Below are 26,651 nucleotides of genomic sequence, written 5' to 3' on the forward strand. Positions count from 1 at the left end.
AACACACAGGCACACACACACACAGAGAGAGGGAAGTTGCAATTTCTCACTTAGTTGCTGATTTCTGCGACTATAAATCTTGGTGTCACCCACCACACACTACTCCTCTGTACTAAATCCATCATCCTCGACACCTTCAGACGCATCTGAGATGTGTGTCGAACCAGCAACACTATAATTTTTATAATGACAAGGAATTAAGTATGATTACTAGTCTTTCCTCTCACTTGTTCCCTTCCCCTAACGATACCATCCAATTGCCATTTTCCTCACGGTTGTGTATTTTGGTTCCCATTGTCTGTCGTACCCAATACAATAAGCGAAATGTCTGCGACACGGGATCTGCCTGTCTCTCGTACGTCTAGCAAATCTGAAAACCTGTTGTTACAGCTTTGGAGAACACAATACATTGTCAGTTCCGAGGAAACGTTGTAAAAATAACCGCACATACGGTTCAGCCCGAAAGCAGTTCAGTCATACCTGTGCTATTCTTCCAGTTGTGTTTAATACACCACGAGCAGGTTATTTCATAAAAGACATTGCCAAAGAGATCACTTGGGTGCGTTTCACCTACTACTGGGCTCCGCGGCCCGTCGTCTGGCTGGGACACATTGCTACCAGCCAACCTGGAGAAGAACTTGCCAATGCTTTCCCTGAACTTCTGACAGCGAGAACCTGGTGTTCAGCTAAAACTTTCCCTTTCCCACCTCCCCGGTCCTACAAACCGCCCCGACTCGTCATGATTGCCGTTAATTAAAAAAAAGAGAGAAAAAAAAAAGGGAGAGAGAGAAATTTAAAAAAAAAAAATGGAAGAAAACCAAAAAGGAACCAGAGAGCCAGCAGTCTTATGGAAACAGCACGGCAGGTAAACCAGGTTAGCATCGTTCCGTAACGGCCACGAGCTGGCGGGGCGGGGGCCGGCGCCCCCCGGCCGTCCCTCCTCGGCCCGGGGCCGGGGGCCAGCGGCCGGCTCGGCGGGGCGCCGCGGGAGGCGGCGTTTCTCTTCCCTGCGGGGCGGAGAGGGGCGGGCGGCGGGGCCGCGCCGCGGGGAGCCGCGCCCGCGGCGGGGGCTCCCTCAGAGCCTGAAGGAGGCCTCGGAGAAGGGATGCTGCATCTTGAAGCTAGACAAGAAGCACTGAAGGGGCGGGGGCAGGGGGTTGAGGAGGGACGGCGGGAGGCTGGGGAAAAAGAAATCATCTCCTCTGACCTCTAACGAAGTGCCCGGTTTTTTCTTAAGCTCTTCACATTTCCTAAATTTGCAGATCTGGTGTCCCGTTTTGCGGTTCCTGCAACTGCTGCAGACTCCACAGTTGATGAGCCGCTTGCAGGGCACGCACACCCCGCAGCGTTTCCGCTTCTTCTTGGCGGGGTTGCCCGCCCCGGCCCCGGCCCCGCCGCCGGTGCCGCCGGCCCCCCCTCCGCCTCCGCCGCCACCGCCGCCACCTCCGCCGCCCCCCGCGCCGGCGGCGGCGCCCAGGGCGGAGGCGGGCGAGGCCGAGGCGTGGCTCTGCGGGCAGTCCGCCAGGTTGGCGATCTGGAAGGCGCTGTCTGTGACGGCGGCCGAGGCCGCGGCGGGGGAGTGTAGGGCCGTCATGACGATGACCCCGGGGGGAAGGGAGAGGCCGCCCAGCGCCGGGATGGCAGAGAAGGTGCCGACGCGGTCGGGGAGGTTCATGATCTCGGCTTCGGCGGCGCCGCACTTGAGCTTGTTCATGCACTCGCCGGCCAGCGGCCGGCAGTGCTCGGGGGCGAGGGTGGAGAGGAAGTTGCCGTTGGCCATGGGCAGGGCGGGCTGCTCGGCCTGCGGGCAGCCGGGCTTGCCCAGCCGCTGCGAGTCGCTCCGGTGGTGCATGCCGCCCCTGCCGGCGTGCAGCGAGGAGGCGGCGGCGGCGGCCGCGGAGGCGGCGGCGGCGGCGGCGGAGGAGGAGGAGGAGGAGGGTTTCCTCGCGCCGCCCGCCGCGCCGCCGCCGCCGCCGCTGCCCCAGAGCATGGCGGTGGCGGCGGCGGCCGTGGCGGTGTCGCAGTTCCAGGGGGACATGCCGATGCGGGCGGCGGCGGCGGCGGCCGCGCTGGGGAAGATGGGGGTGGTGATGCGGGCGATCTTGGCCGCCTGCGGGAAGGCGCCGCCGTTAGTCTTGTAGAAGGTGGCGAAGGAGCGGTACCTCTCCATCTCCGAGTTGTAATCCACAAGGCTGTTGAGGGCCCCCTCGGGCAGGTGGCTGTCCTTGGGCAGCCCCGGCGCCTCGGGGTTGGGGCCGCTCTCCACGCACACGTTGGTGTTCATGGTGGCCGGGGCGGGGGGGGGGCGGCGGGAAGGGACGGGACGGGGAGGGCTGGGGGCAGGGGGGAGAGGGACGGGGCCGGGGGGGGGGAGGTCGCTTAATCCTCCTCCGGACGCATCCCCGCGGTCGGTGCTCGGCCGGGCAGCCGCTCCTCCGGCATCCTCACGGGAGCTGCCGCAGCTGAAACACAAAAAGTCATTTCCGAGGGGGTGTGCGCGCGGGGGGCGCTGACGGCCGCCCACGGCCACCCCGGGGGAGGGGGAGCACACGCGGGTGGGGGACACACGTCGCCGTACCCGCGGGCAGAGGGCTCGCAGCGCCGGCCCGGGCGGAGCAAACCCGGTCCCGGGACAAGGTGGGGGGCGGGGGACACGACACGGGGGCCGGGAGCTGCCCACCTACCAGCACCGGGAAAAATGAAAAGGCAGGGAGAAAGAGCGGGGGGGGGAATAAATAAAAGGAATTAGTAAAAAAAAAGAAGAAAGAGGGAGGTGGGGGAGGGAGCCGCCAGCTGCCACGGTGTCCTTCTGAGCCCGGCGGTCATTAGCTGCCTGCCGGCACAGCTGGCTCCGCCGGGCGCTGGTTGCGGCGGCACCGGCTTCCCCGACCCCCCCGCCACCTCCGGGTACGGGGGGGCTGCCTGTGGGCCGCGGGGGGCACGGGGCTAGCTTAAAAAAAAAATACTTAAGCAATTTCACAGCTTGTGATCCCGGCGCCTGCAGCTGTACTAACGACGGAGTATTTATCCCAGCCTCTCGGGGAGGATTCCCCGTCACCGCCGCCGGGGGCTGAGCAGGGAGGGTTGGGGACACACACAGAGACGGGGACAGCCCCTCCGTGGGCGCCGCGGGACAGGGGGCTTCGCCGAGAGACAGCCCGGGAACGATCGGGAGGGCACGTCGCTGTACCTGCTGAACTAGCCCTCATCGGGGAAAGATGGCTTTCTGCTCCAGGCTAGGAAAGTTTAGGAGGGGGCTAAGGACACGGCGCCCATTTTATTTCCTGCCGTCCCCTTTCTCCCCCAGGGAGGTGAAGGGGGGTTTTTTAGTTCATGGCAATGAGGAAGGTAAATTACGGCAGCCTGCGCGAACTAAAGCAAAACATAAGCATAACTTAAAAAGCCCTCAGTTTATGAACACTGCCTCTTTGTTTTCCAGATGCTCTACCTGAATAGTTCAGATATTTCCAGCATCTTTTCTGATGGAGGGCTATCAGAAACGCTCACTCGTGAGGCACTCGTGGGGCTACGTCTAGTTTCCAGACTCTGGTATGTTTAGTTCAAAATGGTTATCAATTACGGTAATTACTATCATAATTAGATTAATGAACCGTTTGCAGCCCAACCTACCGAGTGCAAAAACTTCGTCTTCTCCCAACGTCGTGCACTGAAAGCGGGCTTTATGTAAACAAATCCAGATGAAGGGAGCGTAAATCTACAGAAGGAACCTCACCCCCGGCTGCACTGGGGACTGGCGGGCGTCCTTCCGTCGGAAAAAAAAAAAAAAAAAAAAAAAAAAAAGGACCCCGAGCTCGCAGGAGCCACCTCTGTGTTTCCACGTCAGGGAAAAACCCAGACTCTCGCTGCCTTCAGAGGTCTAGTGGCAATACAAAGGCTGCCCCGGAAAGCTCGAGGCTAAGCGTCGTCTTGTGGAGGGATGCGAAGGATTTGCTTACAGCAAAAAAAACCCCAAAAAAACCCAAAAAAACCCAAAAAACCCCACAAACCTCTCCCGTTTCCAGAAAGGAAAACCTAGCTGCATGTCCTCGATAACAACTACTCAATAAAACTAGTTTTGCCAGCCATGTGAACGAAAGCCACGCATCTGGTAAGGAATAAAATGTTAGCGTTCAGCCCTTTATGCCAGAAGTCATATGCATTTTCTTGCCCTATTTCCCCCTGCGTTAAACTGGCTTCTCTCCACAAAACCTTCCCTCGCTGGCTACCTTTTCTCTCCCCGTGATCCCCTCTCAGGCTTTATTGCCACCAGCAGCGAGAAAATGATGGTGCCCACCAACCGGGTCATTATTGTTTAATCGATGCATCTCCGGAGCATGAAAAGGGTACCCGAGACGCAGTTATTGATTTCCCTCCCCCTCTAACTATCGCCCTCTTTTCCACGAATGAAATAAATAAATAGAAATTGCTAGCCGGGCTTTGCGATTCTGTCCCTGCTTAAGCTAAATGTGACCGTACATGTTCAATATTGCATGTCTGCTCTGCCAAAGACAGAGAGATCAAAGGTCATATTTAAGATTCAGGAGGAGGGGCGGGTGCAGATTAATTAATAAATTAATATAGCTACGCCTTTTATTGCCCAAGTCTAGCATTAATCTACTTTTACGATCCCAGATAACAAGAACAACAGAAAAAAAAGAGCACCCCCACATCCCACAAAATTAAAAAAAAAAAAAACAACAAACAAAACAACCCATCCCTCTAAAAAGACCCCACAACTAAAACCCGAAACCACACACACACAAAAACCACAAAACAAAAGAAAAAAACCCCGCGAAGAATAAGGGGGGAAAAGATGAGGGGGGAAAGCAAACCAGTCACTTACCAGGCTCTTTATTTGGGGGGGCTTGAGTGTGCAGACGCTACCAGCCTGTCTGCCTTTAATTAGTTGCACATCAGTCCCTAACACAAAGAAGAAGAAGAAGAAGAAAAATATCCAGATGTGCCTTGGCAGCTCCTCAATTACAACTTTGATACTTGTAAACAAACTGCGAGGGGCGGTGGGGAAGGTGGGGGGGGGGCGGGGGGGATAAATTAAGCCGCCGATCCACTAAACAAATACCTGTAAGTGGCTTTTTTTCCCCTCTCTCTCTTTCTAGCTCGTTGCAGAGAAAGGAGGAGGAGGGGGGAGCAGGGGAGGCGGCGGGGGGCGAGGAAGGAGCAGGCACAGAGGGAGGGCGGGCGGGAGGGAGTGTGTGTGTGTGTGCGTGTGCGCGGTGGTCTCCTCTGCCGGCGCGCTGCTCGCCGCCCGTCTCCCGGCGCCCGCCCTCGCACACAGCGCCGGGAGTGCGTGTGCGTGTGGCGGTGCGGGGGAGGGGAGGGCGGGGGCGGGCGGGAGGCGATCGCCGCCGAGGTGAGGGAGCGCGCCGGGAGGACGCAGGGATGCGGACACCCGCCGCCGAGCGCTGGCGGGGCCGCCGCCGAGCGGCGCGCACGGGCCGCGGCGCAGCGCGGGGGCCGCCCCCGCCGCCGCCCCCTGCGCTCCCCTCCCGCGGCGGGGGCGCTGCGGCCGCGGCCGCCCGGTGCGGGGCTGCCGGCGGGGCGGGGCCGCGCCGCGCCGCAGAGGGGAGGGGAGGGGGCGGCGGGGAGGGCGCGCCCCCCGCGCTGCGCCCTGTCACCCTCCCCGCTGGCGGGCGGCGAACTGCCGGCAAACTTTGTGCCCCGGGAAGTTTGCGGAGGGGAACGGCGGTCCCCCCGCCCGGCCCGGCCCGGCGGGCTGGAGCGGCAGGCCGGTGCCCCGGTCAGCGCACGGGCACGCAGCATGTCATTTTTCACGCGCTTTCGCAGATCTCTAATGACTGCCAACCCCCGCGTACGCTATGATTTTTTTCCAGACGCGTGAGGTGCTGCAGATTTCAGGCACATTCAGGCGAAATAGAGCCAGCTGAACTGTGGATGTTAGACAAGTGTCTCGGCGCCGACTAGAAGTTCTTTCCCAACATTTGCACTTTGCAGGTGCCAGAGCCGCAGAGATGCCATGCACCTGTCCAGGCACCTGTCCAGGCAGGCCACGCGAACTCCACACCTGAACTGCCAACATTAAAACGCATTTCTTAACAAGCCGTGTGTTTGTACCTGACATACAGGTACTGCATGCAAACACACTACAGTTCCTTAAAGAATTTCAGCAAACTATTAAAAAAAACACCAACCAAGCCCACCTGCCTTCCCCGGAGTTCTTGCAAGCACAGAAAAGGCCCATATTCACTGAATAAATTATGCATCTCAAGTTCTTCATCCAACCCCTCTTGGTACTTCCAAAGCGAGCACTGGTACTTACAGAGCCATTGCTGCAGCCTGGTGCTGCCAGCGTGGGCATTAAGCAGTTAAGAAATGGATGTTTCTGCCAAGAAAATAATTTTAACTGTTTGTAAATTACAGAAAAAGAAGGGAAAATTGCACTGTTTCATTGGTTTTATATGTAAGTAAATGAAGGATTTATGTGCAGACTGAAGTTTTATTTCCTTCTGCTCCAAGCTGAATTCAAGCTCAGGGTACTCAATTCTACGGCATTACCCAAGGGAGAGCACTGCAGGAACCTCTTCTCAGGAGCAGCAAGACAAGGTGGATTTGAGCAGCAGGGTTTGGCAAGGACCAGCAACCTTGTGGCCAATGCTCCATCGAGCGAGACTGACTAGTACAGATGAGAGACAGTTTTGGTCAATCAGGTAGGTTGCAGATCTGCAAGAAGTCGTGCCCCTGGCATTTATGTTACGGATTTGTACGCTTCATTTGGAAGCAGTATAGTTTATCTAGCTAATTAGCTGCTTCTAACCATACGATATGCATTTTAAAATACCCCCGAACATGGATTTACATAATAAAGCATAACCTCCCAACAAGCTAGCATCATCCTCTATGACAGTTCTGCTTCCTTTTTCAAAGTCTGTTTTCTGTTTTGATACATTTTAACACAAACTTATGGGGCGGGGGGTGGAGGGGAGGGGGGAATACAAATGAGGGGAAACGGTGTTTCAGTAATGTCACAAAGTGACAAAAAACAAGAGCTTTTCCTGTTGAGGTTCATTCCCTACCACTCTTCTCCCAAATTAGTTGTCAAAAGCCATATGCAATACTCCAAACGCTGAGGGCGTTTTTCAAACACAGACTTCTCCTGAACTCCAAACTTCCTTTAATCACAACCTGTGTCTCACTTAAGCAATCCTTTCCGAGTTAATTTATTACTCTTGAAGGAGTTACATTTTTAATAAGCTAGAAGAGGAAAAGGGGAAAACTCTGATAATCTTTTCTCATGCATAAGGAAGACCATTTCATGTATTTTTTAATTGTCATGTGAATTAAATTGCAGTGCTATATATAACCTTTCTACTCCAGCTTGTAAAGTTGTACACATTTTTTGTGCTGGGGAAGACATGTGCTATCCAGTTCAGATGTTTTCGGGGGTTTTTTTCTGACACCTTTTGTTTAGTAGAGTTTGGGGACTTTTGTTTGTTTGTTTGAGGTTTGTTTTTTTTTTGGGGGGGGGTGGGGGAAGAGGAGAATTTCTGGGTTTTGTTTTGTTTTTAGATACAAATTTGTTTCATCCTGCATCCTGCCCTCAGCCTGAGAGCTGAGGAGGACTGTTATGTTCAGGAGTCTATCAGTGAGGTAGCTACAACTCATGATGGAGTCCTAAGAAAGCAATTCTAGATTATACTTTTCACCATAATCTGTGCTTCCATGGGAGAGACAGAAAGTTGAAAATCACAGGCACTGATTTTTGTTCAGAAACCATTCCTATTTCCTTTTTTGCAGGAATGCAGCTAGAGCAGTATGTTGTGACATGGAAACATGGGAGCTGCCCTGCCTTTGTAAATATCGATGTCGTTTTGAAAGAAAGTTTCAAAAAAAGAGAAACAAACCTAAATTCACGTTCAGTTCTTCTTCATTCTGTTACTGACTCTAGTGCATATCTTCAAAGTGACCACTGTAAACCTACCCAGATCCATCAAGTATTACAAGCATTGTACTAGAAATAGAAAAAGGAGGTGAAGCAAGCCCTTGAGGAATTCAGCAATTCATTAGACTGTGAGCTGGAGTTTTGGGTTTTTTTTCCTAATATAATTACTCTTTCCTTTCTTGTGCTCTTTTCCTAGGCCTCGTAAAGCTCATGGATCCAGTGTCAGGGGTTGACTCTGACCCTGTTGCTGTGTTTGGGTTCCCTTCTGCTGGGTCCAAGAGCTCTAAACCGGACATGCTGCAACTCTGGTTCTCCTCTGGATGGTCCACGTGGCACACATCCTGAGCAGGCTAACCTTGGGGTGTGGGCTTTTGTTACAGAAGAATTTTGGAGGGAGACTGGACAAGTAGCTGCCTCTGCTCCCCTCCCTTTCTCATGAGGAAATCTCCTGCCTTGAAATGGAAATGGTACGTTTTCATTCAGGACCATGTCCTTTCACCTGCCTGCAGCTCTGTACCACACACCTTGATGAAAATGGAAATAGTGTCTCAGCTGTTTTCCACTCTCAGGAAGAAACACATTTCTGGCACAGCCTGTTTTCTAGTACCAGTCTTGTGGGCACTCTGAATGTATGATCCTTTCCTTCTTAGATGAGGGGAAATTAAAAAAGAGATGCAGAAGTTTTCTCAAAATTCCCAAACTGAATTGTTTTTTACTTCATTGGTGCAAGAAACACCTGGAAATGTCTTGTACACCATACACAGCCAAAACAGCAGACCTGCACCCCAATGCCTGCAATCCCTCATAACTGTTTAACATCCTTTGAGCTACAAAATATTTAATGGACTCTCAGGGACCTGGGCTCCAAACTAACCTGAAAGCTGTCTGTTTGCACTGCTATGATACCAAACACAGCTCCTCTTGAGCTGCAGTTCACCTCTGTGATTACAGCAGTGTTAGGCTCCTTCCTTCCTTCCTTCCTTCCTTCCTTCCTTCCTTCCTTCCTTCCTTCCTTCCTTCCTTCCTTCCTTCCTTCCTTCCTTCCTTCCTTCCTTCCTTCCTTCCTTCCTTCCTTCCTTCCTTCCTTCCTTCCTTCCTTCCTTCCTTCCTTCCTTCCTTCCTTCCTTCCGCCACTTCCTTCCTTCCTTCTGCCACTTCCTTCCTTCCTTCCGCCACTTCCTTCCGCCACTTCCTTCTGCCACTTCCTTCCTTCCACCACTTCCTTCCTTCCTTCTCACCTTCCTTCCGGCACCATACCATTCCTCCTTCTCATAGCTGCAGCCAGACACGTCCTATTCACCTCCCTCATACCTGCCCCTCTTGATTTCCAGCAACCCACCCGAGCTCCCTGGCAAAGGGGGATGCTTCACTGCTTGCCACCTACCTTGGAATTCTCGTATCAGTAGAGGGAAAGACCAGGCACAACTAGATTTTGTGTGCTGCAAGAAAAGACACCTGAGAACTGCTGAAAAGTGCTATCTGTCAGCAAAAATCAGGCTAAACCCATCCATTAGAATTCCTTGCTTTCATCCAATATTACTGAAAACTACTCTCCTTTAGTTTGAAAGGAAATGCAGTGATTACCCCCTATTATAGACACCTACAAATATTTACTAAAATAATGTAGCAGAGGGATTTTTTTGAAAGTTATCACAGCTTAAACATTCCCATTACTTTGAATATGGTTTGATTCTGCTTCAGGTACAGACGCTTTCCTGATGCTTCCTAGGCAGGAATCCAGATAGCTGATCCCCAATTATGCCGACTCCCAGAGGGCTTGATCCATCACTGATGCAAGTCAACAATGCAGCTCTGCATTTGATAGGATGCTGCCAGATGAGAAACAGCAGTGCCCAGGAAAAACAAAGCACACAGGGATCCTTATTGTCTCGATATTGGGACTCTGACAGGACAGAGATGGAGAGCTCTGAAGCCTGGGTCCAAAGAGCTGGCTACTAGAACCACCTGGATTTGCTTAGATCAACTCAGGACCTCCAGGTGTCTCTCTCCTGTGACTGATAGCCCATGTCAGTCCTACAGTTTCATTTCTTTATGGTTCTTAAAAACCACCATTACTGGAAGGGGACTTGAGTGGCTTTTACCCTGTGAATGCTGTATGAATCTAAATGTCAAGCCAGAGATGTCATGCCAGCAACTAACAAGGGGCTTTAGAATAAGCATTCCCGGGCCTGTACACAGTAAGCATGGGCTCATTCACCTAATCAGCTTTTGGGCTCCTTAGTGCTAAGGCTGCATTCTGCTTTTTTCAAATGGCATTGCACCAACACTCTTCTGGGGCAGCTACTCAGAAAGGGTATTTGCTCCTTCAGGGCTTGCTTGACCCCCCCCCCCCCCCCACCAAAAAAAAAAAACCCAAAAAACCTGTGAGAAAGATTTGAATCACTGCAGCTAGTTCAGGATGCCTGATAGTTTTTCTTTCCTTTTGGGTCCTATTTTCAGATACTTCTGCATTCGTCAAGTTTTACCTCTTTGATTGAATAGTTCCCTATTTGAGAAGCATGCAGTCCATAAAACCATTTACCTGGTTTCCAGAGTTCATTTTTAACTAACACATTTTCTGTGCTAAAATAATAACTATCTGAGAACTACTTTTCTAAGGAGCTGTAATGCCTTTGCACTTAGAAGCAAAAAGTTTGAAATTTGGTGATCATGAACATACCTCATTTGGCCAAATTACACATATTTCTGAGTTATAAGAAAGAAATCCTAGTTCACACACAAGAGAATTGCTAGAATTGCAATAGGGAAAAATTCTCTGAAGTGTCCAATTCTGGCTGATCTTTGAATAAGATTTCTTCTATAGATACATTACCTGCACTGGAACTGCTAAGTGGTGTGACAGTAGCAAAAGGTCAGCATCACCCATAGAGTATTCAAATTTTGTGATCTCTTTTATCAGATTATCAAAGCAAGGAAGATATCCCACAGAATGGAGACCAACTCATTGATGCTTGAGAAGCACATAGATATCACAGAGAGAACCTGTACCAATAGGGAATTTGAAATTCCAGTTTTGGAATATGGTTGTGTGGAGTTGGGGCAACTGTGTGAATGAAGAAAAGACTGACGCTGAGAATGGATGAGAGATTAAATGAGGAGACAATCCTGGGGGGAGACTAGAATGCAATCAGACACATGTACAGAACTGGTGCAGTAAGGATTTAATGGACAAGCTCAACTCAGGCATCTTGTAGATTTCCAGCACTTTAGTCTGTGACGTTTGCAAACATTCTGGAGGTTCTACCTCCTTGGCTTGGTTGCCTTTTAAATTTTGGTACTTGTCTCGGAAGTGACAGGTTTTGCTTTACCCCTGTATGTAATTTTTGGATGAGCTAGTTCCACTTTCACATTTAGTAAACTGGGGAGAGTAAAGACTTAAGCAAAAAGCAGAGTTTTGTCAATTTAACACCATCTTCAGATGGATGACAGCTGTCTCATGCCAGGTTTTCATATCACTGTGATCAAACACCTCTGGTAAAATTCAGCAATGAAAAATCAGGCTCATACTCCTGAGCTGTGGCTTTGGCCCTGGGATGCCCAGGACAGCTACATCAAACTATTCCAGGTTCTGTTGGTCTGGAAGAGCATCTGAAAGCAAAGTAGTAAGTACATTAAACTTTTTCAGTACCTCATAAAACAACAAAAGAAAAAGCAGTGTAATTTCAGGTAGTTTCTATAGGAATGAAAATTTTAGTGGGGTTTTTCTCTAGAGAAAAGTATTTTCTCTGTAGTTGTGATGTTCCATAGCTTTGGCTACCTTCTCATTGAAATAGCCTGAGATTCGGCTTTCATCTCAGTTCTCACACTCTGACAAAAGACATGTATATTTTACTATCCAGTTTTGTTAATGCTTTGCTCCCCTCATCTGTTGTCACACTTTCACTGTTAAGACTAGTCTGAAATAAGCTTATGTTTTTAAATACTTGATTTCACATACTGCTACTATTTATGGTTAAGGCTTCCTTGGGAAGAATGACAATCACTCATGACTCAAAGATGGTCTCAGTGCCAGAAGCACTTTGTATCCTTCTACAGGCCATCATCCTGACTTACAATAAGCACCAGCAGGCAGTGGATGGCCATTTCCCTTACTGTTCCCTGAGGTCATGGTAATCATCCTTCAGCTTTACTGTCAGAAGGCATAAAAATGGGACTCCACTGCTGCACAGTACATGACTGACAGATGACCCCAGAGGAGTACTGTTCATGCGTTGCTGATGTCCCCAGAACCTGCTTTTTTCTCTGATTTCAGAGGTATTCTACAGATGAATAGGGGTGCAGAGGCCAGCTGGCTTCTCCACACATCAGGTGGTTTAGAAGGTGCTACAAGTAGCTGGATGCTGACAGCACAGTGTCTGGCATTTAGATGACCACAAGTAAGCACCTCCTTTGTAAGGCAGGACATTCAGCAGCAGGCATTGTCTCACGGAGAAGATAATTGCTGAGGTTTAGATAATACCAGTTTCCATCATTTCACCACTGTTACCACAGTTCCCCGAGTGCTTTTCAATATTCACCTACTTAGAGCTGTGGACCCAGAGGTTCAAGAAAGAGGATGCTGGGAAAGGGAAATGATATTCCAGATGTCAATGTGTGGTCAGAAGAATACACTACGATGCCAAAAATGGCAGCAAAATGTGAGCAAGAATGAACACAGTGAAAAGTAAACACAAACCCCCCCCACAAACTGTGATAATTTAACAGGAAAATCAGGGCAGAACAAGACACAGAAGGCACCACAAGGGACATGAGCAAACTTTCATGTTTCAACAAGATAGCTATCCTTTCTCACGCATGTGCAAGCCTGTCCAAATGTGCTGTCACACAAATATTTTAAGCTGCTCTCTCCTGCCAGCAGGAGCTGTTATCATGGCAGCCAGTGCCGTGCTGCCGAGATGAGCCCCCAGAGAAAGCCCAGTGCCTCTCACAGTGCCGGTGTGATTCCCTGCGCCTCCCGGCACACCGGCCCACGAGCTCGGAATGGCGGGCACGTTTCACGGAGTGCTCCAAGCCTTCCTGGGTGTAACTTTAGCCCCCTTGAGGAGTCACATACCTGCTTTACACTGCATCTGCAGAACAGAAGAAACAAAGCCCTGAGCGCAGAAATCTTGTTAAAACATGCTATAGGCAGACCAGGAGATTTTATCAGCCAATTGAACAAGAACCAATATACCTGCACTCTTGAACATTTGTTTGTTATCACTGCTCTGCTGAATCTGCTTGATTCCAAGTTGCAAAAGCATTACTCTAGGCAGATGACAGGAATGCCCATTGTTAATTAATTTTATTATTTTATTACTCTTGGTTCTTAATGGCCCAAGACGTTTTAGGTGATAATTGAGATCAAGTAACAGGGTTATTTCTTTTATACCTGGACTGTATTTTGCAGCAAAATAAATGTTCTCTCCATATTTTTGTATGTAAGTCTGTCTGTCTATCGATCTATCTATAACACCCATGCAAATACTTTAGGGTAGAACTCCACATAGTTGGGATGTGGAGTTTTCCTTAACACTTCTCAAGCCCATTTACTATTCAGGTTTGCTTTTACACAAAGCAATAAATTGACCAAAAAACAATTGGCCTTATAGATATTAAGTGAACATTAAGGCTTTAATCAACAGTGTTGTCAAAGGATCTAGAAGAAATTAGTTTATCATGCATAGCAAAGATGGGTTTCTTGAGACTTCTAATGAAAGCTGATATAGCCATTATCTGATTACTGTAACATACACTCAATCATTAATACAAAAGTCCTCTTTAATGATCTTCATTTTATGCCCACAGCCGTCCTAGGAGGAAGCCAGGAGGTGGGAAGAGGAAAGTAGTGCTTCTTGCTTTTGTTTATGCCAATTCTAATGGGGTTGTGACACTGAAGAATGCTAATCTGAGACTGATGTGTATTTCTTGGCCTGATCACAAGCTGTGGGTCAGACTTATGAGAGGTCAGCAGTATTTGATGTCCTGAGGGCAAGATGATGCTATTCAAGATTAATATAGAGGCTGTGCTGGTCTTCTCCTGTGCCAGGGATTGCCAGTTGGCCCATTAAGACAGTGTAAATCCATGTTCTCTAGTGCAGCTGTGCTGAACCAAGTCCTGCTATGAGAAAGGAGCTGTGCCCTGGCATCTACATGGAAGTGATGATCCTGCTCTTCAGGAGAAAAAACCATGGAGAAAGTAAAGATGCATAAAGGGTCTGGTAATTGTTTCTCAAGTTTGTTATTGCAAACTGTACACTGTTGTGATTTTGCTGCTGGCTTCTGCTAATAATATGTTCTCGGGTTTTAAAGAATAGATCCAAAAAAATATTTGTTGGCATCTGGCTCAATCAAAACAGAAGAAGTCACAATAAAGAAACTATCTTTCAAAAAAGGTGAGGACTGTGTTCTCTGAATGTAGATTTTTTCAAAATGACTTTGGATTTTTCAGATTGTTGTCATTATACAGCTATTTATGAAGAAGCATTATTGCTGTCTTTGTCATCAAAAAAGTCCTGAGAACTCTGTCTGTCACCTAGGATTAGTACTGCCACAAAATAAATGTTCTCTCAATATTTTTGAAGATGTTTTAACAGGTCTCTAATGTTTCACTTTAGAGAACCTGAACCCCACTATTATTGCAAGTTAAAATTATTTAATAGTGCTGCCTGTGAAAGAGTGTTGTTTTTACAGTTGTCAAATGTCTCAAACATTGATGATTTTGTTTAACAATACATTATTTTCCTTTAGTTCTTCTAGGCATACTGCAAGTATTATCTTATGATTCTTTAAATGTCTGTTATTGTAAAAGTAGTAGTATGCCTAAAATAGGTATTGATTTTGCATCCATAAAAGCAAGATACTGAGAAAGCCAATTATCTGTTTATCTCAGAAATATTAATGTCTTTATGCACCATGCAATGCACAGTGCAAGTTGTAACTCTTTGGACATACTGTGCATCTTTTAAGTCTCATGTAAACCTGTAGGTTAAATGGTAGAATAGTCTTGTTCTGAATCAGGAATTAAAAGTATCATTCTAATTATCTTGACTTTAATGACTGGAGCATTTTAGCCTTTCTTTTTGTTAAAGCCTTAGAATTAGCTTTCTGTTGCTCACCCTCCCCCACATAATTCCTTCTCCTTTCTGGAGATTCTCAGCTGCTAAAACCCACCCCTGCCAAATCTGCTGCAAACTGTGGACAAAAGAGAAAGTTCAATGAAACAGGAACACTCGAGCTTTCTGTTTGTGCCATGCTGTGACTGTAAAACAATGCAGTTGCAGCATAGACACAGAGTATATAAAAGAAATGAATCCTTAAGAAATGCATGCTTTCACACATTGACAGGGGTACTAAACTCCCATGTTTTCCTACCTTATGAAATTTGTCACTGTGTATACTTCTATCTACCTTCCTGTGGTTCACTTCCTGCTGCAGTCATGACAAATGTCCTTTTATATTTAGGAATTTTAGGGTCATTCATCTTTCATTTCTGTTATCAAATCTGTATTTCAAATATCTGTCTGCATCCTGCTCATTCCAGTGTGATGTATGAATTTACAGATAATATATGCATCCCATGCTTAAACCCATAGAAGCTCCAGAATTGAGTTTACTGTTCTCTTTGTCTGATATTCTTCCTTGACCACTGCACCCCACAGCAATCCCTTCAGCATCATCAGTTCACCTAAATTTCCTCTGCTTTTGATTCAACTAAACAAACCCATCCATTTTTCCTAGCAAAACACTGGAAGTTTATGAATGATTTTTGCTTCCAACAAATATCTGTATGTACATATGCACATTTACATTTATACAGTGACCATTTGCTTGTGCTGTGATCCTTGGGGAGACCAAACCTGAGCTGTCAATAATGTAACCTACTTTAGAGTACAGGTCACAGATAAGTCTGACTGACATCTTAATGATTCTTATCTCTCTCTCTTGACTCAGAGTTATATGTTAGGAGGTGAAGACAGGTGAGATGAGTCCAACCCATACTGCTGAAATGTCCATTTGCAATAGGAAGGCTGATCCATCAAGTGCTGTAGGATGTGCAGGGAAACAAGGTTTCCGAAGTACAATCTAAGACTGATCCAGAGAAGACCCCAAACTGAAATACTGATCAGATTTTTGGCAGATTTAATTTAAGAAGCAATACAGTTATTAAAGTGGTAAGCAATGAAAAGGGGAAGAGAGAAGAAGATATGAGCTTTAGAAGGATTAGTCATATGTTAACAGCAACTATGCTCAGTGGGGCAGTAGTGGTTTTGGTTATTACTAGGTCTGGTTCATGTATGATCCCTTTAACTATAAATAAGGTCATCTCTCCAATTACCTATCAAGCTAAGTTCCTTTGGCAAGGTGTTTCCTTCAGGCATTGCAGTGAAAAGTTTGTTTTGAAGAGGGATTTAAAAGGCAGATGCAGCTGGCATGGATTAGAGATCCTTATAGAAAGAGAAAGAAAATGAATCTTGTCATGGCAAAGGTGGACATGATTTGACTCACTGGTTTTCCTTCTGTCTAGTGGAGACATCACACCAGTCACTTTAGAAGAGCCTGCTCCAGTTGTGAGATTTGACCATATTAGCCATTTCCAGGAATTTCTAGTTTGCAATCTTACTCTCTTCCTCCATCAAACACCTGTTAACATTTCCCTCAAAGTAAATCTTGCCACCAACACGAATAAATATATTAAGAGTAATGTATAGTATAGTTATTCTAGTAATACAATATATAGTAATATAAAGTATAGTTATTGCAAGTACTCCAGCCTAGCCTGGACACTTCAGGAACTTTCACAATCCATTCATGGACAGCCACAGTGTGTTGTACTTTACATCAACCCTCACATGTTCCTCACTCACAATATTTAGGAGGACAAAAGAAAGGGAAAGAGGGAACATGCAGAAATATATGTTGGTCATAAAAAGCAGACAAGCTCCAGAAAAATAACCCAAAGAGCTAGTTTTCCTATTGCAACAGTTTCCTCTGGTTCAATTGGATTTTTTCTGTTTGCTGTTTATTTTCTCTGTAGCTTTTCAGTTTTTGCAGTTCAGGTCGTTCAACAAGTCAAGAGTTCCTCCTTACTATGTTTCCACTTACTGAATTTAAAAAAAAAATTATACTTTAAATTTCATATATACCATTATATTTAGGAAATCTCTCTTGTCTCCAAGTAACTTAAATGACAGGATATTTCCTCCCTGTTTTATGTGATTCTAATTGATTATATATTTTGCCAGTACTGTAATTAAAAAGACCAAAATCACAATTATTCCAGAGTGAGAAGCTGTCCTAAAGCTTTACATTACCCTGATTTGAGGTGCTGGAGAAGTCAATGATATAATTAAAAAAGTTCTGAAGTCTTCATAAACATTCCAAGGTTATTCTCCCCAGACTGGTGGTTTTTTCCTTGCCTTTCCACTCCAAGCCCTGTACTTGCCCATACATGCCACAGGGAAATGGAACCCTCACAGATGGTTTCTGCTGTGCTCCCAGCAATCTTTGTTAGCTGGACAAAGGATACTGAGGGTGGCTCTAATTTACTCTTTCCCTTTTATCTGGTGTGAAGGAGCAAAAGGACTGAAACTCTCACCTTTTCTCTCTTTGTTAAGGATAATCTATTCAGAACTCTCAGAACAGAAGCACCTAGTACTGTATGTGTGTTGTATGAGGGAAAGAGTGTTACCTCTTGCATTGCTGGGAAGTCCAAACACATCTAAGTCAAAGACAACCAAGTTTTGAACCCCCAGGGTAGTTTCCATCTTGGAAGAGGAATTGCCTTAGGAGGTACTATTAAAGACTGTCCAATAAGGGATTTATGAAGAACATTGTTGTACACTGGGTGTATCTTTTAAAAGGGCTTTTAAAATTGCTAGGAAGAGTCCTAGAATACACAGGAATATGCATATACACACATGTCTCTAATAACACTAATACCTCTGGTCATTTTTACCCAAAAGGATTTCTCTTGTAGGCTGTGAAACAGACCTAGCAAGCAGGGAAGTCTGCTGGCTCCATAACAGTGATAAAAGTTAGATATCATAATGCTTCCATTTCATTAGGAAGCTATCTGTCTCCTGGCTGTGGCTGGTTATGACCCAGGAAAAGGGGATATAAGGCTTGACATGGTATAGAAAACATAAGCTATGTATTAATGATCACAAGCTGTTTCTCTCACAAGGACAGTTCTCTCAGTTCCAGTTGTACATTGTTTGACTTGGCAGTAGTAGGAAAGGGAATCAATGATTCAGATGCTGTAATTTGTAAAAAGTACCAACAATTGTAACCTGCATTTTTCCCTTCAGTCATACTCTCATCTCAGTTAAAGCTTCTTGTTTGATGCTTCCCTTCACTCTGACCACCCTTTAAAGCACTTGAGATAAAGTCAGGTAGATAAGCAGAATATGGTATCCTCTGGGTATGCTCTAACAGCCTTAGCACACATCAGTAAAGGGAAAGGATTGCTTCCACATTCAACCCAAACTCATTTTTGCCCTCAAGTGCCATATGCATATGGCAGACTAAGGACTAGGAGGATCTGGTGACACTATTGTACAGCTGTGGTTTGGGGTACCATTTAGACCAGCCATAGCAGATAATTAGACTGATAAAGGTTTTGATTTAGGTGTTTGTGTGTTGTGTGTACAGTCTATCAGCCCATCTAACTCAGTCTCCCTGGTATCATTCTGGTGAGAGGGGTGACAAATGCAGTGTTCCTCCTTGAGTTCTAAGTTGAGAACCATATCTTAATAAGATATTAAAGCTTTCCCTGCAAAGCCTAGCTACTTTTTCCACATATAGAAGCTATATTAATGTTCAGTCACATTGCGCAAGAAGAAAACAATACATCTAGCTAATCCCACATATTCACTTTGCATTATACCTTGCTTCCCATTTATTAGAAATTTCTCTCCCTCTGCAATAAATTGATTCTTTTTTTTTTTCTTTTCAGTTTTTCTGATTCCAAACCTCTTGCTAAGCTTGATTTGCTGCTTCTGTTGGGCCACCTAAACTGTGCCATGTGTATTATACCTCAGGGTAGATCATTAATTCTTACCTCTTTGATTTAGCTGCCCTCTCAGTCAGATTCCTGCATCATTTTATCTCCCTCAATTTTTTTCTGCCAGTTTGAAACTCAGCTTTGGTTCTGCCTCCTTAAACATTAGAAGAAAGTACATTTCTTTTTCTTTGACCTCATTTTCTCACCTGACAACACTCGGCTTTTTTACTGATGTCTCCCCAAATCATGTTTTTTTCCATTTAGTACTAAGGTTAGCATTTCCATGTTTCAGCAAAAGCAGCTATTTGCGTTCCTATGATGTTCAGAGTCATCCTATGTGTCTGCCTTTGCAATTCTGAGTTCAGTGCCAAAACAATTTGGGAATTTGTATTAAAGCTAGAAAGCCTTTCTACTATCTTGATAGCTTAGCTGTATTTGCTGTCACAGTATTAATACGAGCCAGTTGTTTCTGCATTCCTCAGTACATTTCTGTGTAATCTCTCGTGCTCTGTATCATTGCTGGTCACTGGTTTCTAATCAAACATTTTCATATGCAATGATACATCCATCAAATAGCTGGTAACATTTCTGTTACTATGCAAAAAATTCAGGCTAAGCTTTCTAAGTAACTTTCAGGCTAAATCTACAGTTGAACCATTTTCATACTCAATTCAAAACTCACCTTCTTCACATTTTACTCATTTAGTCCAAGTTCACATTCATACTCTCCTCATCGTCGTGTCCAACGCTTCACAACATTAGCAGTGCTGTCAGCTGTTAAGGAACCAAATTTAAGGTAATGTATCTTTCTTTTATCAAATACTGCCACCAAAGCTTAATTGCTAATGCTCTTCATCTTAGATGGTCCACAATTGCTTGTATGAGTTGTTTTAGCTCCGTGTAATACTCAGCAAACCACCACATCCACTGCAGATTCATCAAAAAGCCCATCTGATTTAACAAAAGTGGAAGCTGGCTTGGCAGCCTTGGAGATCAAAGTACACTAATGTATTTACAGGAGCTGAACATGAAACCGTACAATCTTTGGCCATATTTAGCTGTGTAATGTGTAGAACTTTTTATTCTGGAAGCCCTCTTTTGCAGGTCAGTCCTTCAGTGCCAGTACCCATTTAGTCCTTTTGAGTCCAGAGAGCAGATCATGTGCTAGCTATGGTTATAATTTTGTTTCATTTTCTATATCCTTATTCATCTTCAACCCTTATAAATGCACCCAAACCAAACCAAACTGTATCAATCTCTAGTTACTACTAAAGGGAGCCACCACAATATTGACCTCCTCCATCTTCATAACCACCATCTGCTTTTTAAATTATATATAGAACAGAATAATTTTTCTATAATAAAAACTCACCATTTCAACTACTACATAGTTTAAGGTGTCATTTTCTCTGAAGCATTTTGCAGCTCTACTCAACATGCACTGTAGAAATCTGTGCCTAGGAAGATTTTGTTCTCCTTTAAGTTTGTCTGCACAAATTTAAAGGAGAACAAAATCTTCCTAGGCACACATTTCTACAAATTTCTATTTAGGTTCCTAGGCACAAATTTCTACAAATTTCTATTTAAGTTTCAGTGCACAGACAAAACAGACTGTGATAAGGAATCAGAGGTGATAAATTCAAAAGGGTTTAATAGAACAGCAAATATCTCATCTTGCCATTTGATCTAACCAGAGTCAAAGAGGAGCAGTCCAAAAGCTTCATGATAAAGGCTTTTAGGGAGAGCAGCACAGGAAGATGAAATGGCATTTAGTTGTTTTGACTAGATGAGACTGTAATGCCAGAGCAGTCAATGGGCAGGTTACTGTGACTGCTGAGACCAGTACAGAGCAGGCAGAAGTTATCAGGTTTTGGCAATGTGGTGTGACAGATGGAGTGACACTATCCTCCAGCCCCTGGTAGGGTACTTTTCCTGTTCTGCCTCACTTTCTGTCCCCAACACTTCTTCCTGGGTGTGCTTGGCCATGCTGTGATCACCAGTGCTCAGAACCTCAGCTGAACATTCTGGCTCATGGGAGAACGCTCCCTGCATTATCTTAGGCTTTGCATTACTGTAATGCTCTAAGAGCTTTTACTGTATTTGTTTTGGCTGGAGAGTGGGTGTGGATTAACAGTGCATAATACTGATTTACTCCAAGGCTGTTGTGTGATCTCCAGCTTTACAATCCAGCTATTGATAGGAATTTACCAAAGGCCTTGCACCCCCTGCAGCTGGGACTAAATTTTCAGAAGATTTCTTCTCCCTTGTAAGCACCTAAATAAATGTCAAGATTTTCCCAGAGCTCTACATGTTCAGTGCTGTGTGGACTGGCATTATGAGATCGGTTCTTTGAAGAGTCCTGTGAAGTGGGGATTGTGCTACTTACTATTTGTGGTGCTTTTTAAAATGAGACTTAAAATCATTCCCAGTATTTTCAGTCATCAGAGCTCATAAGGAGCTATGTGACACGTAAATAATTACATCTCTGCCTGCCCCTTTCTCTCTGCAACTCTCCGTACAGAAGATACTTCTTTCCTAACAGACTGGCTCACTCATCTGTGATGCTGAATCCCTGCAATTCATAAATGACTCACCAGAGGCAGTGGGGAAGACTGGATCTATAACACAGCTGGCAGAGGTGCTTGAAGCAGTGGCTTCATTTCCACAACTGATGCTTTACTTTGGGATCCATGCTGATGAAGGATGCCGAGTCTGTATAGGTTATTATTTATGTCATTATGTCAGTCATAGTGCTCAAATACATTCAAATAAATTAGTCTTTCTAAAATTTGAACCAATTCCTGAATTATTAAGTAGTCAGCATTCAAACTTTTTACAGAATTGCCTGGTTCATAGTTTGAAGGAAGAATTTTACGATGTAGGAATGCCACATTAATTTTACATTTAATGGTGATATTTCACTGCTTCCAAAACTTTTCACACTATCTCATTTCTTGTAGTCATTCCCATTTCTTGCAGCCATTCCCATGTCATGTTTTTATCTGCCAAGATGACATGTTCAAAGAGCTTTAGCAAAGCTTGTACGGAAAACTTGTATGAAAAATCAGATGTTGAATAGCACTTCCCAAACGTGAAAGAGATAGAGTATTTTAGAGGCCAATTAATTATGGAATAATTCCTGAAAATTGTGTCAGTAATTAATGAGTGAGTAACATGCAGTATTTAGAAGTGAACAGCAGTTAGCAACACTATGCATCGCTTTGTGTCTGTAATACAAGAAACAGTCCTGTAGCCATTTATTGATTATGAGTATTAACAGATTCCTGTAGTTAATGATGTGTCTTGTGCTTATATCATCGAGTTCTAATCTAAAATGTGACTACATTTAAACAATAGCACTTTCTTTCTTGCATGCATGCACAGGAGAGAGAAACAAGTTTCTGTAAGAATTTGCTTGGGTTGAGAAATCAGCTGTGATTAATTCAGAGACAGTGGCAGAACCACCCTGGCTCAGAGAAATAAATTAAGCACATCAGGAACAATGCATGATATAACAGGAGGGCTCAGGTGGCTTTCCTCTTACTTATTCCCTGGGGTGCAGTCCTGCCTGCACCCTTTCTTGTAGTCCCTATGAGGTACCCTTTAGGCTTTGTCTAGCAGCTCAAGCACAGTCCTGAGAATAGAATGAGTGAGACCTGTTCCCTTAGTATATCGTGAGAAAGGTCTCCCTGGCTTCTGCACACACCTCTGATCTGGCTCTTATCTGGCACCAAAAAGAACTTTGCAACTTGTGTACTGCCAATGACATTTTTTTCTAGCTTGTTCAATCAAGCTTACCGGCCAACATCGCTGACCTGCAAGGCCAATTTTAGAACATCTCCATCAGCTTCTCCTTGTTTTAGATCATCAGGGAAGACCTTCAGGGAAGGGACCGTTTCTTTCTCTATGTTTGCATAGCACTTAGGACAGGAGACAACCACTATTAATTTGCAAGTCTTTGAAATAAGTTTACTTCATCTGAAAAAGAAGAAAAAAAAAGGGGGTGATGAAAACAAAAGAACAGAGACATGATGACTAGAGCTAAACATATTTGGAGAACTGGACAAAGAAAAGTAGCATTCTGACTTTTAAATGGAGGAAAGCTTATTGTTTACATCATTAGCAACATACAGAAAAACTTCTGGAGAACATTTTTACATAAAGTGTCACTATGCTTTAAAACTCAAGGTTGTTTTATCATTGCCTTTGAAAGATCCCAAAGAGAATCAGCTTATTGAAATGCATTAAGACTGGTGACTTTCCATTAACTGCTTTCAATGGGATGAAAAAGTAACAGAAAAAAGGAAGCCTTTTGTGAGGAAGTTTACACCTTATCAATACAGGCTGGGAGATGAACAGACCGAGAGCAGCCCTGCCAAGAAGGACTTGGGGGTGCTGGTGGATGAGAGCAATGAGCACTCACAGCCCAGGGAGCCAAACCTGTCCTGGGCTGCATCCAGAGCAGCGTGGGCAGGGAGGGGATTCTGTCCCTCTTCTCTGCTCTGGAGAGGCCCCACCTGCAGGGCTGCATCCAGCCCTGGGGTGCCCAGCACAGGAAGGACAAGGACCTGTTGGAGCGAGTCCAGAGGAGGTCACCAATATGATGAGATGGATGGAGAACCTCTCCTACATGGAAAGGATGAGACAATTGGGTCTGTTTAGCCTAGAGAAGGGAAGGCTACAGGGAAGCCTCATTGAGGCCTTCTAATTAGGAGGCCACAAGAATTAGGGAGTCTACAAGAAAGATGGGAGAGACTATTTACAGGGGCATGTAGTGAGATGACAACGGGGAATTTTCCAACTGAAAGACAGTAGGTTTAGATTAGATAGTAGGAAGAAATTCCTTACTGTGAGGGTGGCAAGGCACTAGAAAAGATTGCTCGAAGAGGCTGTGGATGTCCCATCCCTGGAAGTGTTCATGGCCAGGCTGGATGGGGATCTGGTATTGGAACTACATGATCCTTCCACCCAAACCATTCTAGTATTCAGTGAGAAACTTTGGTTATGACTTCCATAATTTCTTAGATCTCCCTTTTTCAAATTGAGAGGATCAGAATTTGGCTAACAGTACTGAGGACTTCTCTAACATGTCCTGAAATTTCTGTCCTGTCAAGAAAGCCATCTCACTACAAAATTACTTTTAGACTTGAATGACTGACTCTTGAAGGTGCTCAAGTCACAGCAGCCTTCCAGGCAACAAGCTCTCATCCCTAGGGCACTTGTATTTTGCTGTTGCTTCATGGCTACAGTTTAGTGGCCTTGGAACTGGACAGGCAGTGCTTGGCACCCCACTCCACATGGAAAAGGGCCCAGATATCAGATATGAAGGAACTGCCAACATTTCCCCTTAAATCAAATATGTTGGTACCTGCCACTCTGGATGGGTAATTTTACGTAACCAAGACTAGTTAGTTGGACTGTTTAAGACACATTAATCATGTGTGTTTGCACATCATTCAAAGAAAACTATGTGATTCATGCAGCATTGTCAAAATATTTACAAGATGACTGCTAATGAATTTAAGTTCCCATGTGTTTTTTTTCTTAAGCATATTAATAATATTTGGCAGGAGGCGTCAGTGTGAACCCAAAAGAAGGCTCATCTTTCCTCACAATTCATTCTTGAACAGCGGAAGCTTCAAATATGAATTATTGACAGGTTGAGATTAATCTGTCACAAGAGCACTAAGAATTTATTGCTGATTGCTGTTAAAAAAAAAAAGCAGCTATTTTTAGATGCCTAAATTAGTTATTTTTTCAAAGAAGAATAAAAAAGACAAATGCTGCAAGTAGGTAAAAAAACCATGGGACTGAATTTCTTTTTCCTCATTTTGTTAGGGGAAGGAGGGGGTTAAACTGCCATCCACTAAAAGCAGCGATTTTATGCTGAGGTCTCCAAGTCAGTGAATTTACATTTCGTAAGAACACCCTGAGGGGCTTTCAGTTACTTTGCTTAAAAGGTAGACAGGTACATTTACAGCAGCACACAGAGCTCCATGTGCTAGCATGGCCACAGACTGGCTCTCTGGAACATGTGTGCTCGGGGTGACTTAGTTCCAAGCAGGTAATGCACCAGGACACTTTTATGTTTTGGCTGGGAATACAGATCAGTAAAGAATGTGACTGTAATTACCAGTAACGAGGGTATAAATTTCTGATCCCAGCTTTGTTGGCTGAAGTTTGCCAGTGTTTCTAAGCATTTACATTTTACAATTGCCTTATTTATAGCGTGGAATTTGGTGCACTAGTTTTTCATGCATGTGAAATGCTTTTTATTGCATATGGAAGGAAACTACCACCTTCATAAGCTAACTGCTTGTAAAAATATTACTGCCAATTTAGTTTAAAATATTTTAATGATTTAATAATAGATTATTGGAGATTTTTAGTTGGATGGAACACACCAATTCTATTAATTCTTTTTTTAATTTCAAATAAATAAAATCCCTATATCATTGTGTTCAAGTTCATACAATTACTACAAAGAAATAATTTGTAAATAAAAAACAGTATCTCCCATATTATTCCTACAATTAAAGCTATATCTGCAATGTGAAGTTATAATAGGAAATGTGACATTAGTTCACCTGTAGCTTACAGCACACAATGTGCAAAACTGAAGTTTTCACTTCTATTCCAAAGCCATTCAAGCAACTTACCTGTGCAAATAATTCCATCCACTTCCTTATATGGATCAGATGAACTGGGTTTGGGGCTAGGCTGCCATTCACAGCAGGACATTTGGAAGAGTGCTTTTTTTTTGATGGCTCAGCTTTCCAAGACAAGACACTTGGAAGGTGTCTGCATATTACTGGGCTTGGACAACAGGACACGGAACAAAGATCTCCTACAAGTATTATGGTAGTGAACTAATACCTGAATATTACATGTCTCTCCTGCACCTGGAAAAGTATGTGGGACTTACTGTCCTTAATGTCCATTTTTTTCAGTACCCATCATACTTGCATCACAGTCTGGGACTAGGCTGCACAGTCACTCAATAATAATACATTTCAAATCTGTGCCCTTCTGCAGTTAGAGCAGTGCCTGTCTTCAATAATTTCTTACAACATTTTAAGAATAGCTCAAGTTGACCGAACTCAATGCTTTAGGGGGTCACCTTGCCTCACCAGTCAAGTCCTAAATCAAATTATCCAATTAATATGAACATTTGGTGTGGACTTGGCTTTCCTCCACAATGAATCAGGCCCGTTGTAGAGTCCTGCTTTCTGAGCCAGAAGATAAAATTTCCAGGCCTTACTTCAGTTTTAGCTCTTGATTTCAGTAGAGTTGCACCAGATTTATAAGCATATCAGGGAGAGCAGAGTTTTCCTCTTCATATTTTTCTTTGAAAACAACTTCAATGGAAATGTCTAAAGGTGAGTCTTTGATTCTGTGTTTAAGTGGTTTATGATGAGATGTCAGTGATACACTATTCTCTTGGAAATACTTCCTGTGGGATAGGCTGTGGTTGGTCATGAAGCAAGGAAGAAGAAGAAAGAGACGAGATCATAGCTCTTGGATGAGCTGTACCCAGACCAGTCTCTTACAACAGCAGGGTCCAAGATGAGCCTGCTTGCCTCTTCCCACCTGCTTCAAACAACAAATAACATGAAATGAGGCAGTAAGGAAGCAGACTACAGTCCTGCTTCCCTCCACTTTGATACATAACTGATTGAGAATGCAAGAGGGTGCTCTTGACCTGAAAATACAGCTGAAAGCACAACT

The 26,651-nt window shown here is 44.8% G+C and overlaps 1 protein-coding gene across 1 annotated transcript; it reads right to left on the reverse strand.

Annotated features, from left to right (window-relative positions):
• Window positions 1-1,029: 1,029 nt before the first annotated feature.
• Window positions 1,030-2,286, reverse strand: CXXC4 (CXXC finger protein 4). The gene has a single exon (XM_059844204.1). It carries the CDS (start codon window positions 2,282-2,284, stop codon window positions 1,076-1,078), a length of 1,209 nt encoding a protein of 402 aa, XP_059700187.1. The 5' UTR covers window positions 2,285-2,286; the 3' UTR covers window positions 1,030-1,075.
• Between the last annotated feature and the right edge of the window lie 24,365 nt (window positions 2,287-26,651).

This window comes from Haemorhous mexicanus, chromosome 4, assembly GCF_027477595.1.
Source record: "Haemorhous mexicanus isolate bHaeMex1 chromosome 4, bHaeMex1.pri, whole genome shotgun sequence".
Classification (NCBI taxonomy): Eukaryota; Metazoa; Chordata; class Aves; order Passeriformes; family Fringillidae; genus Haemorhous; species Haemorhous mexicanus.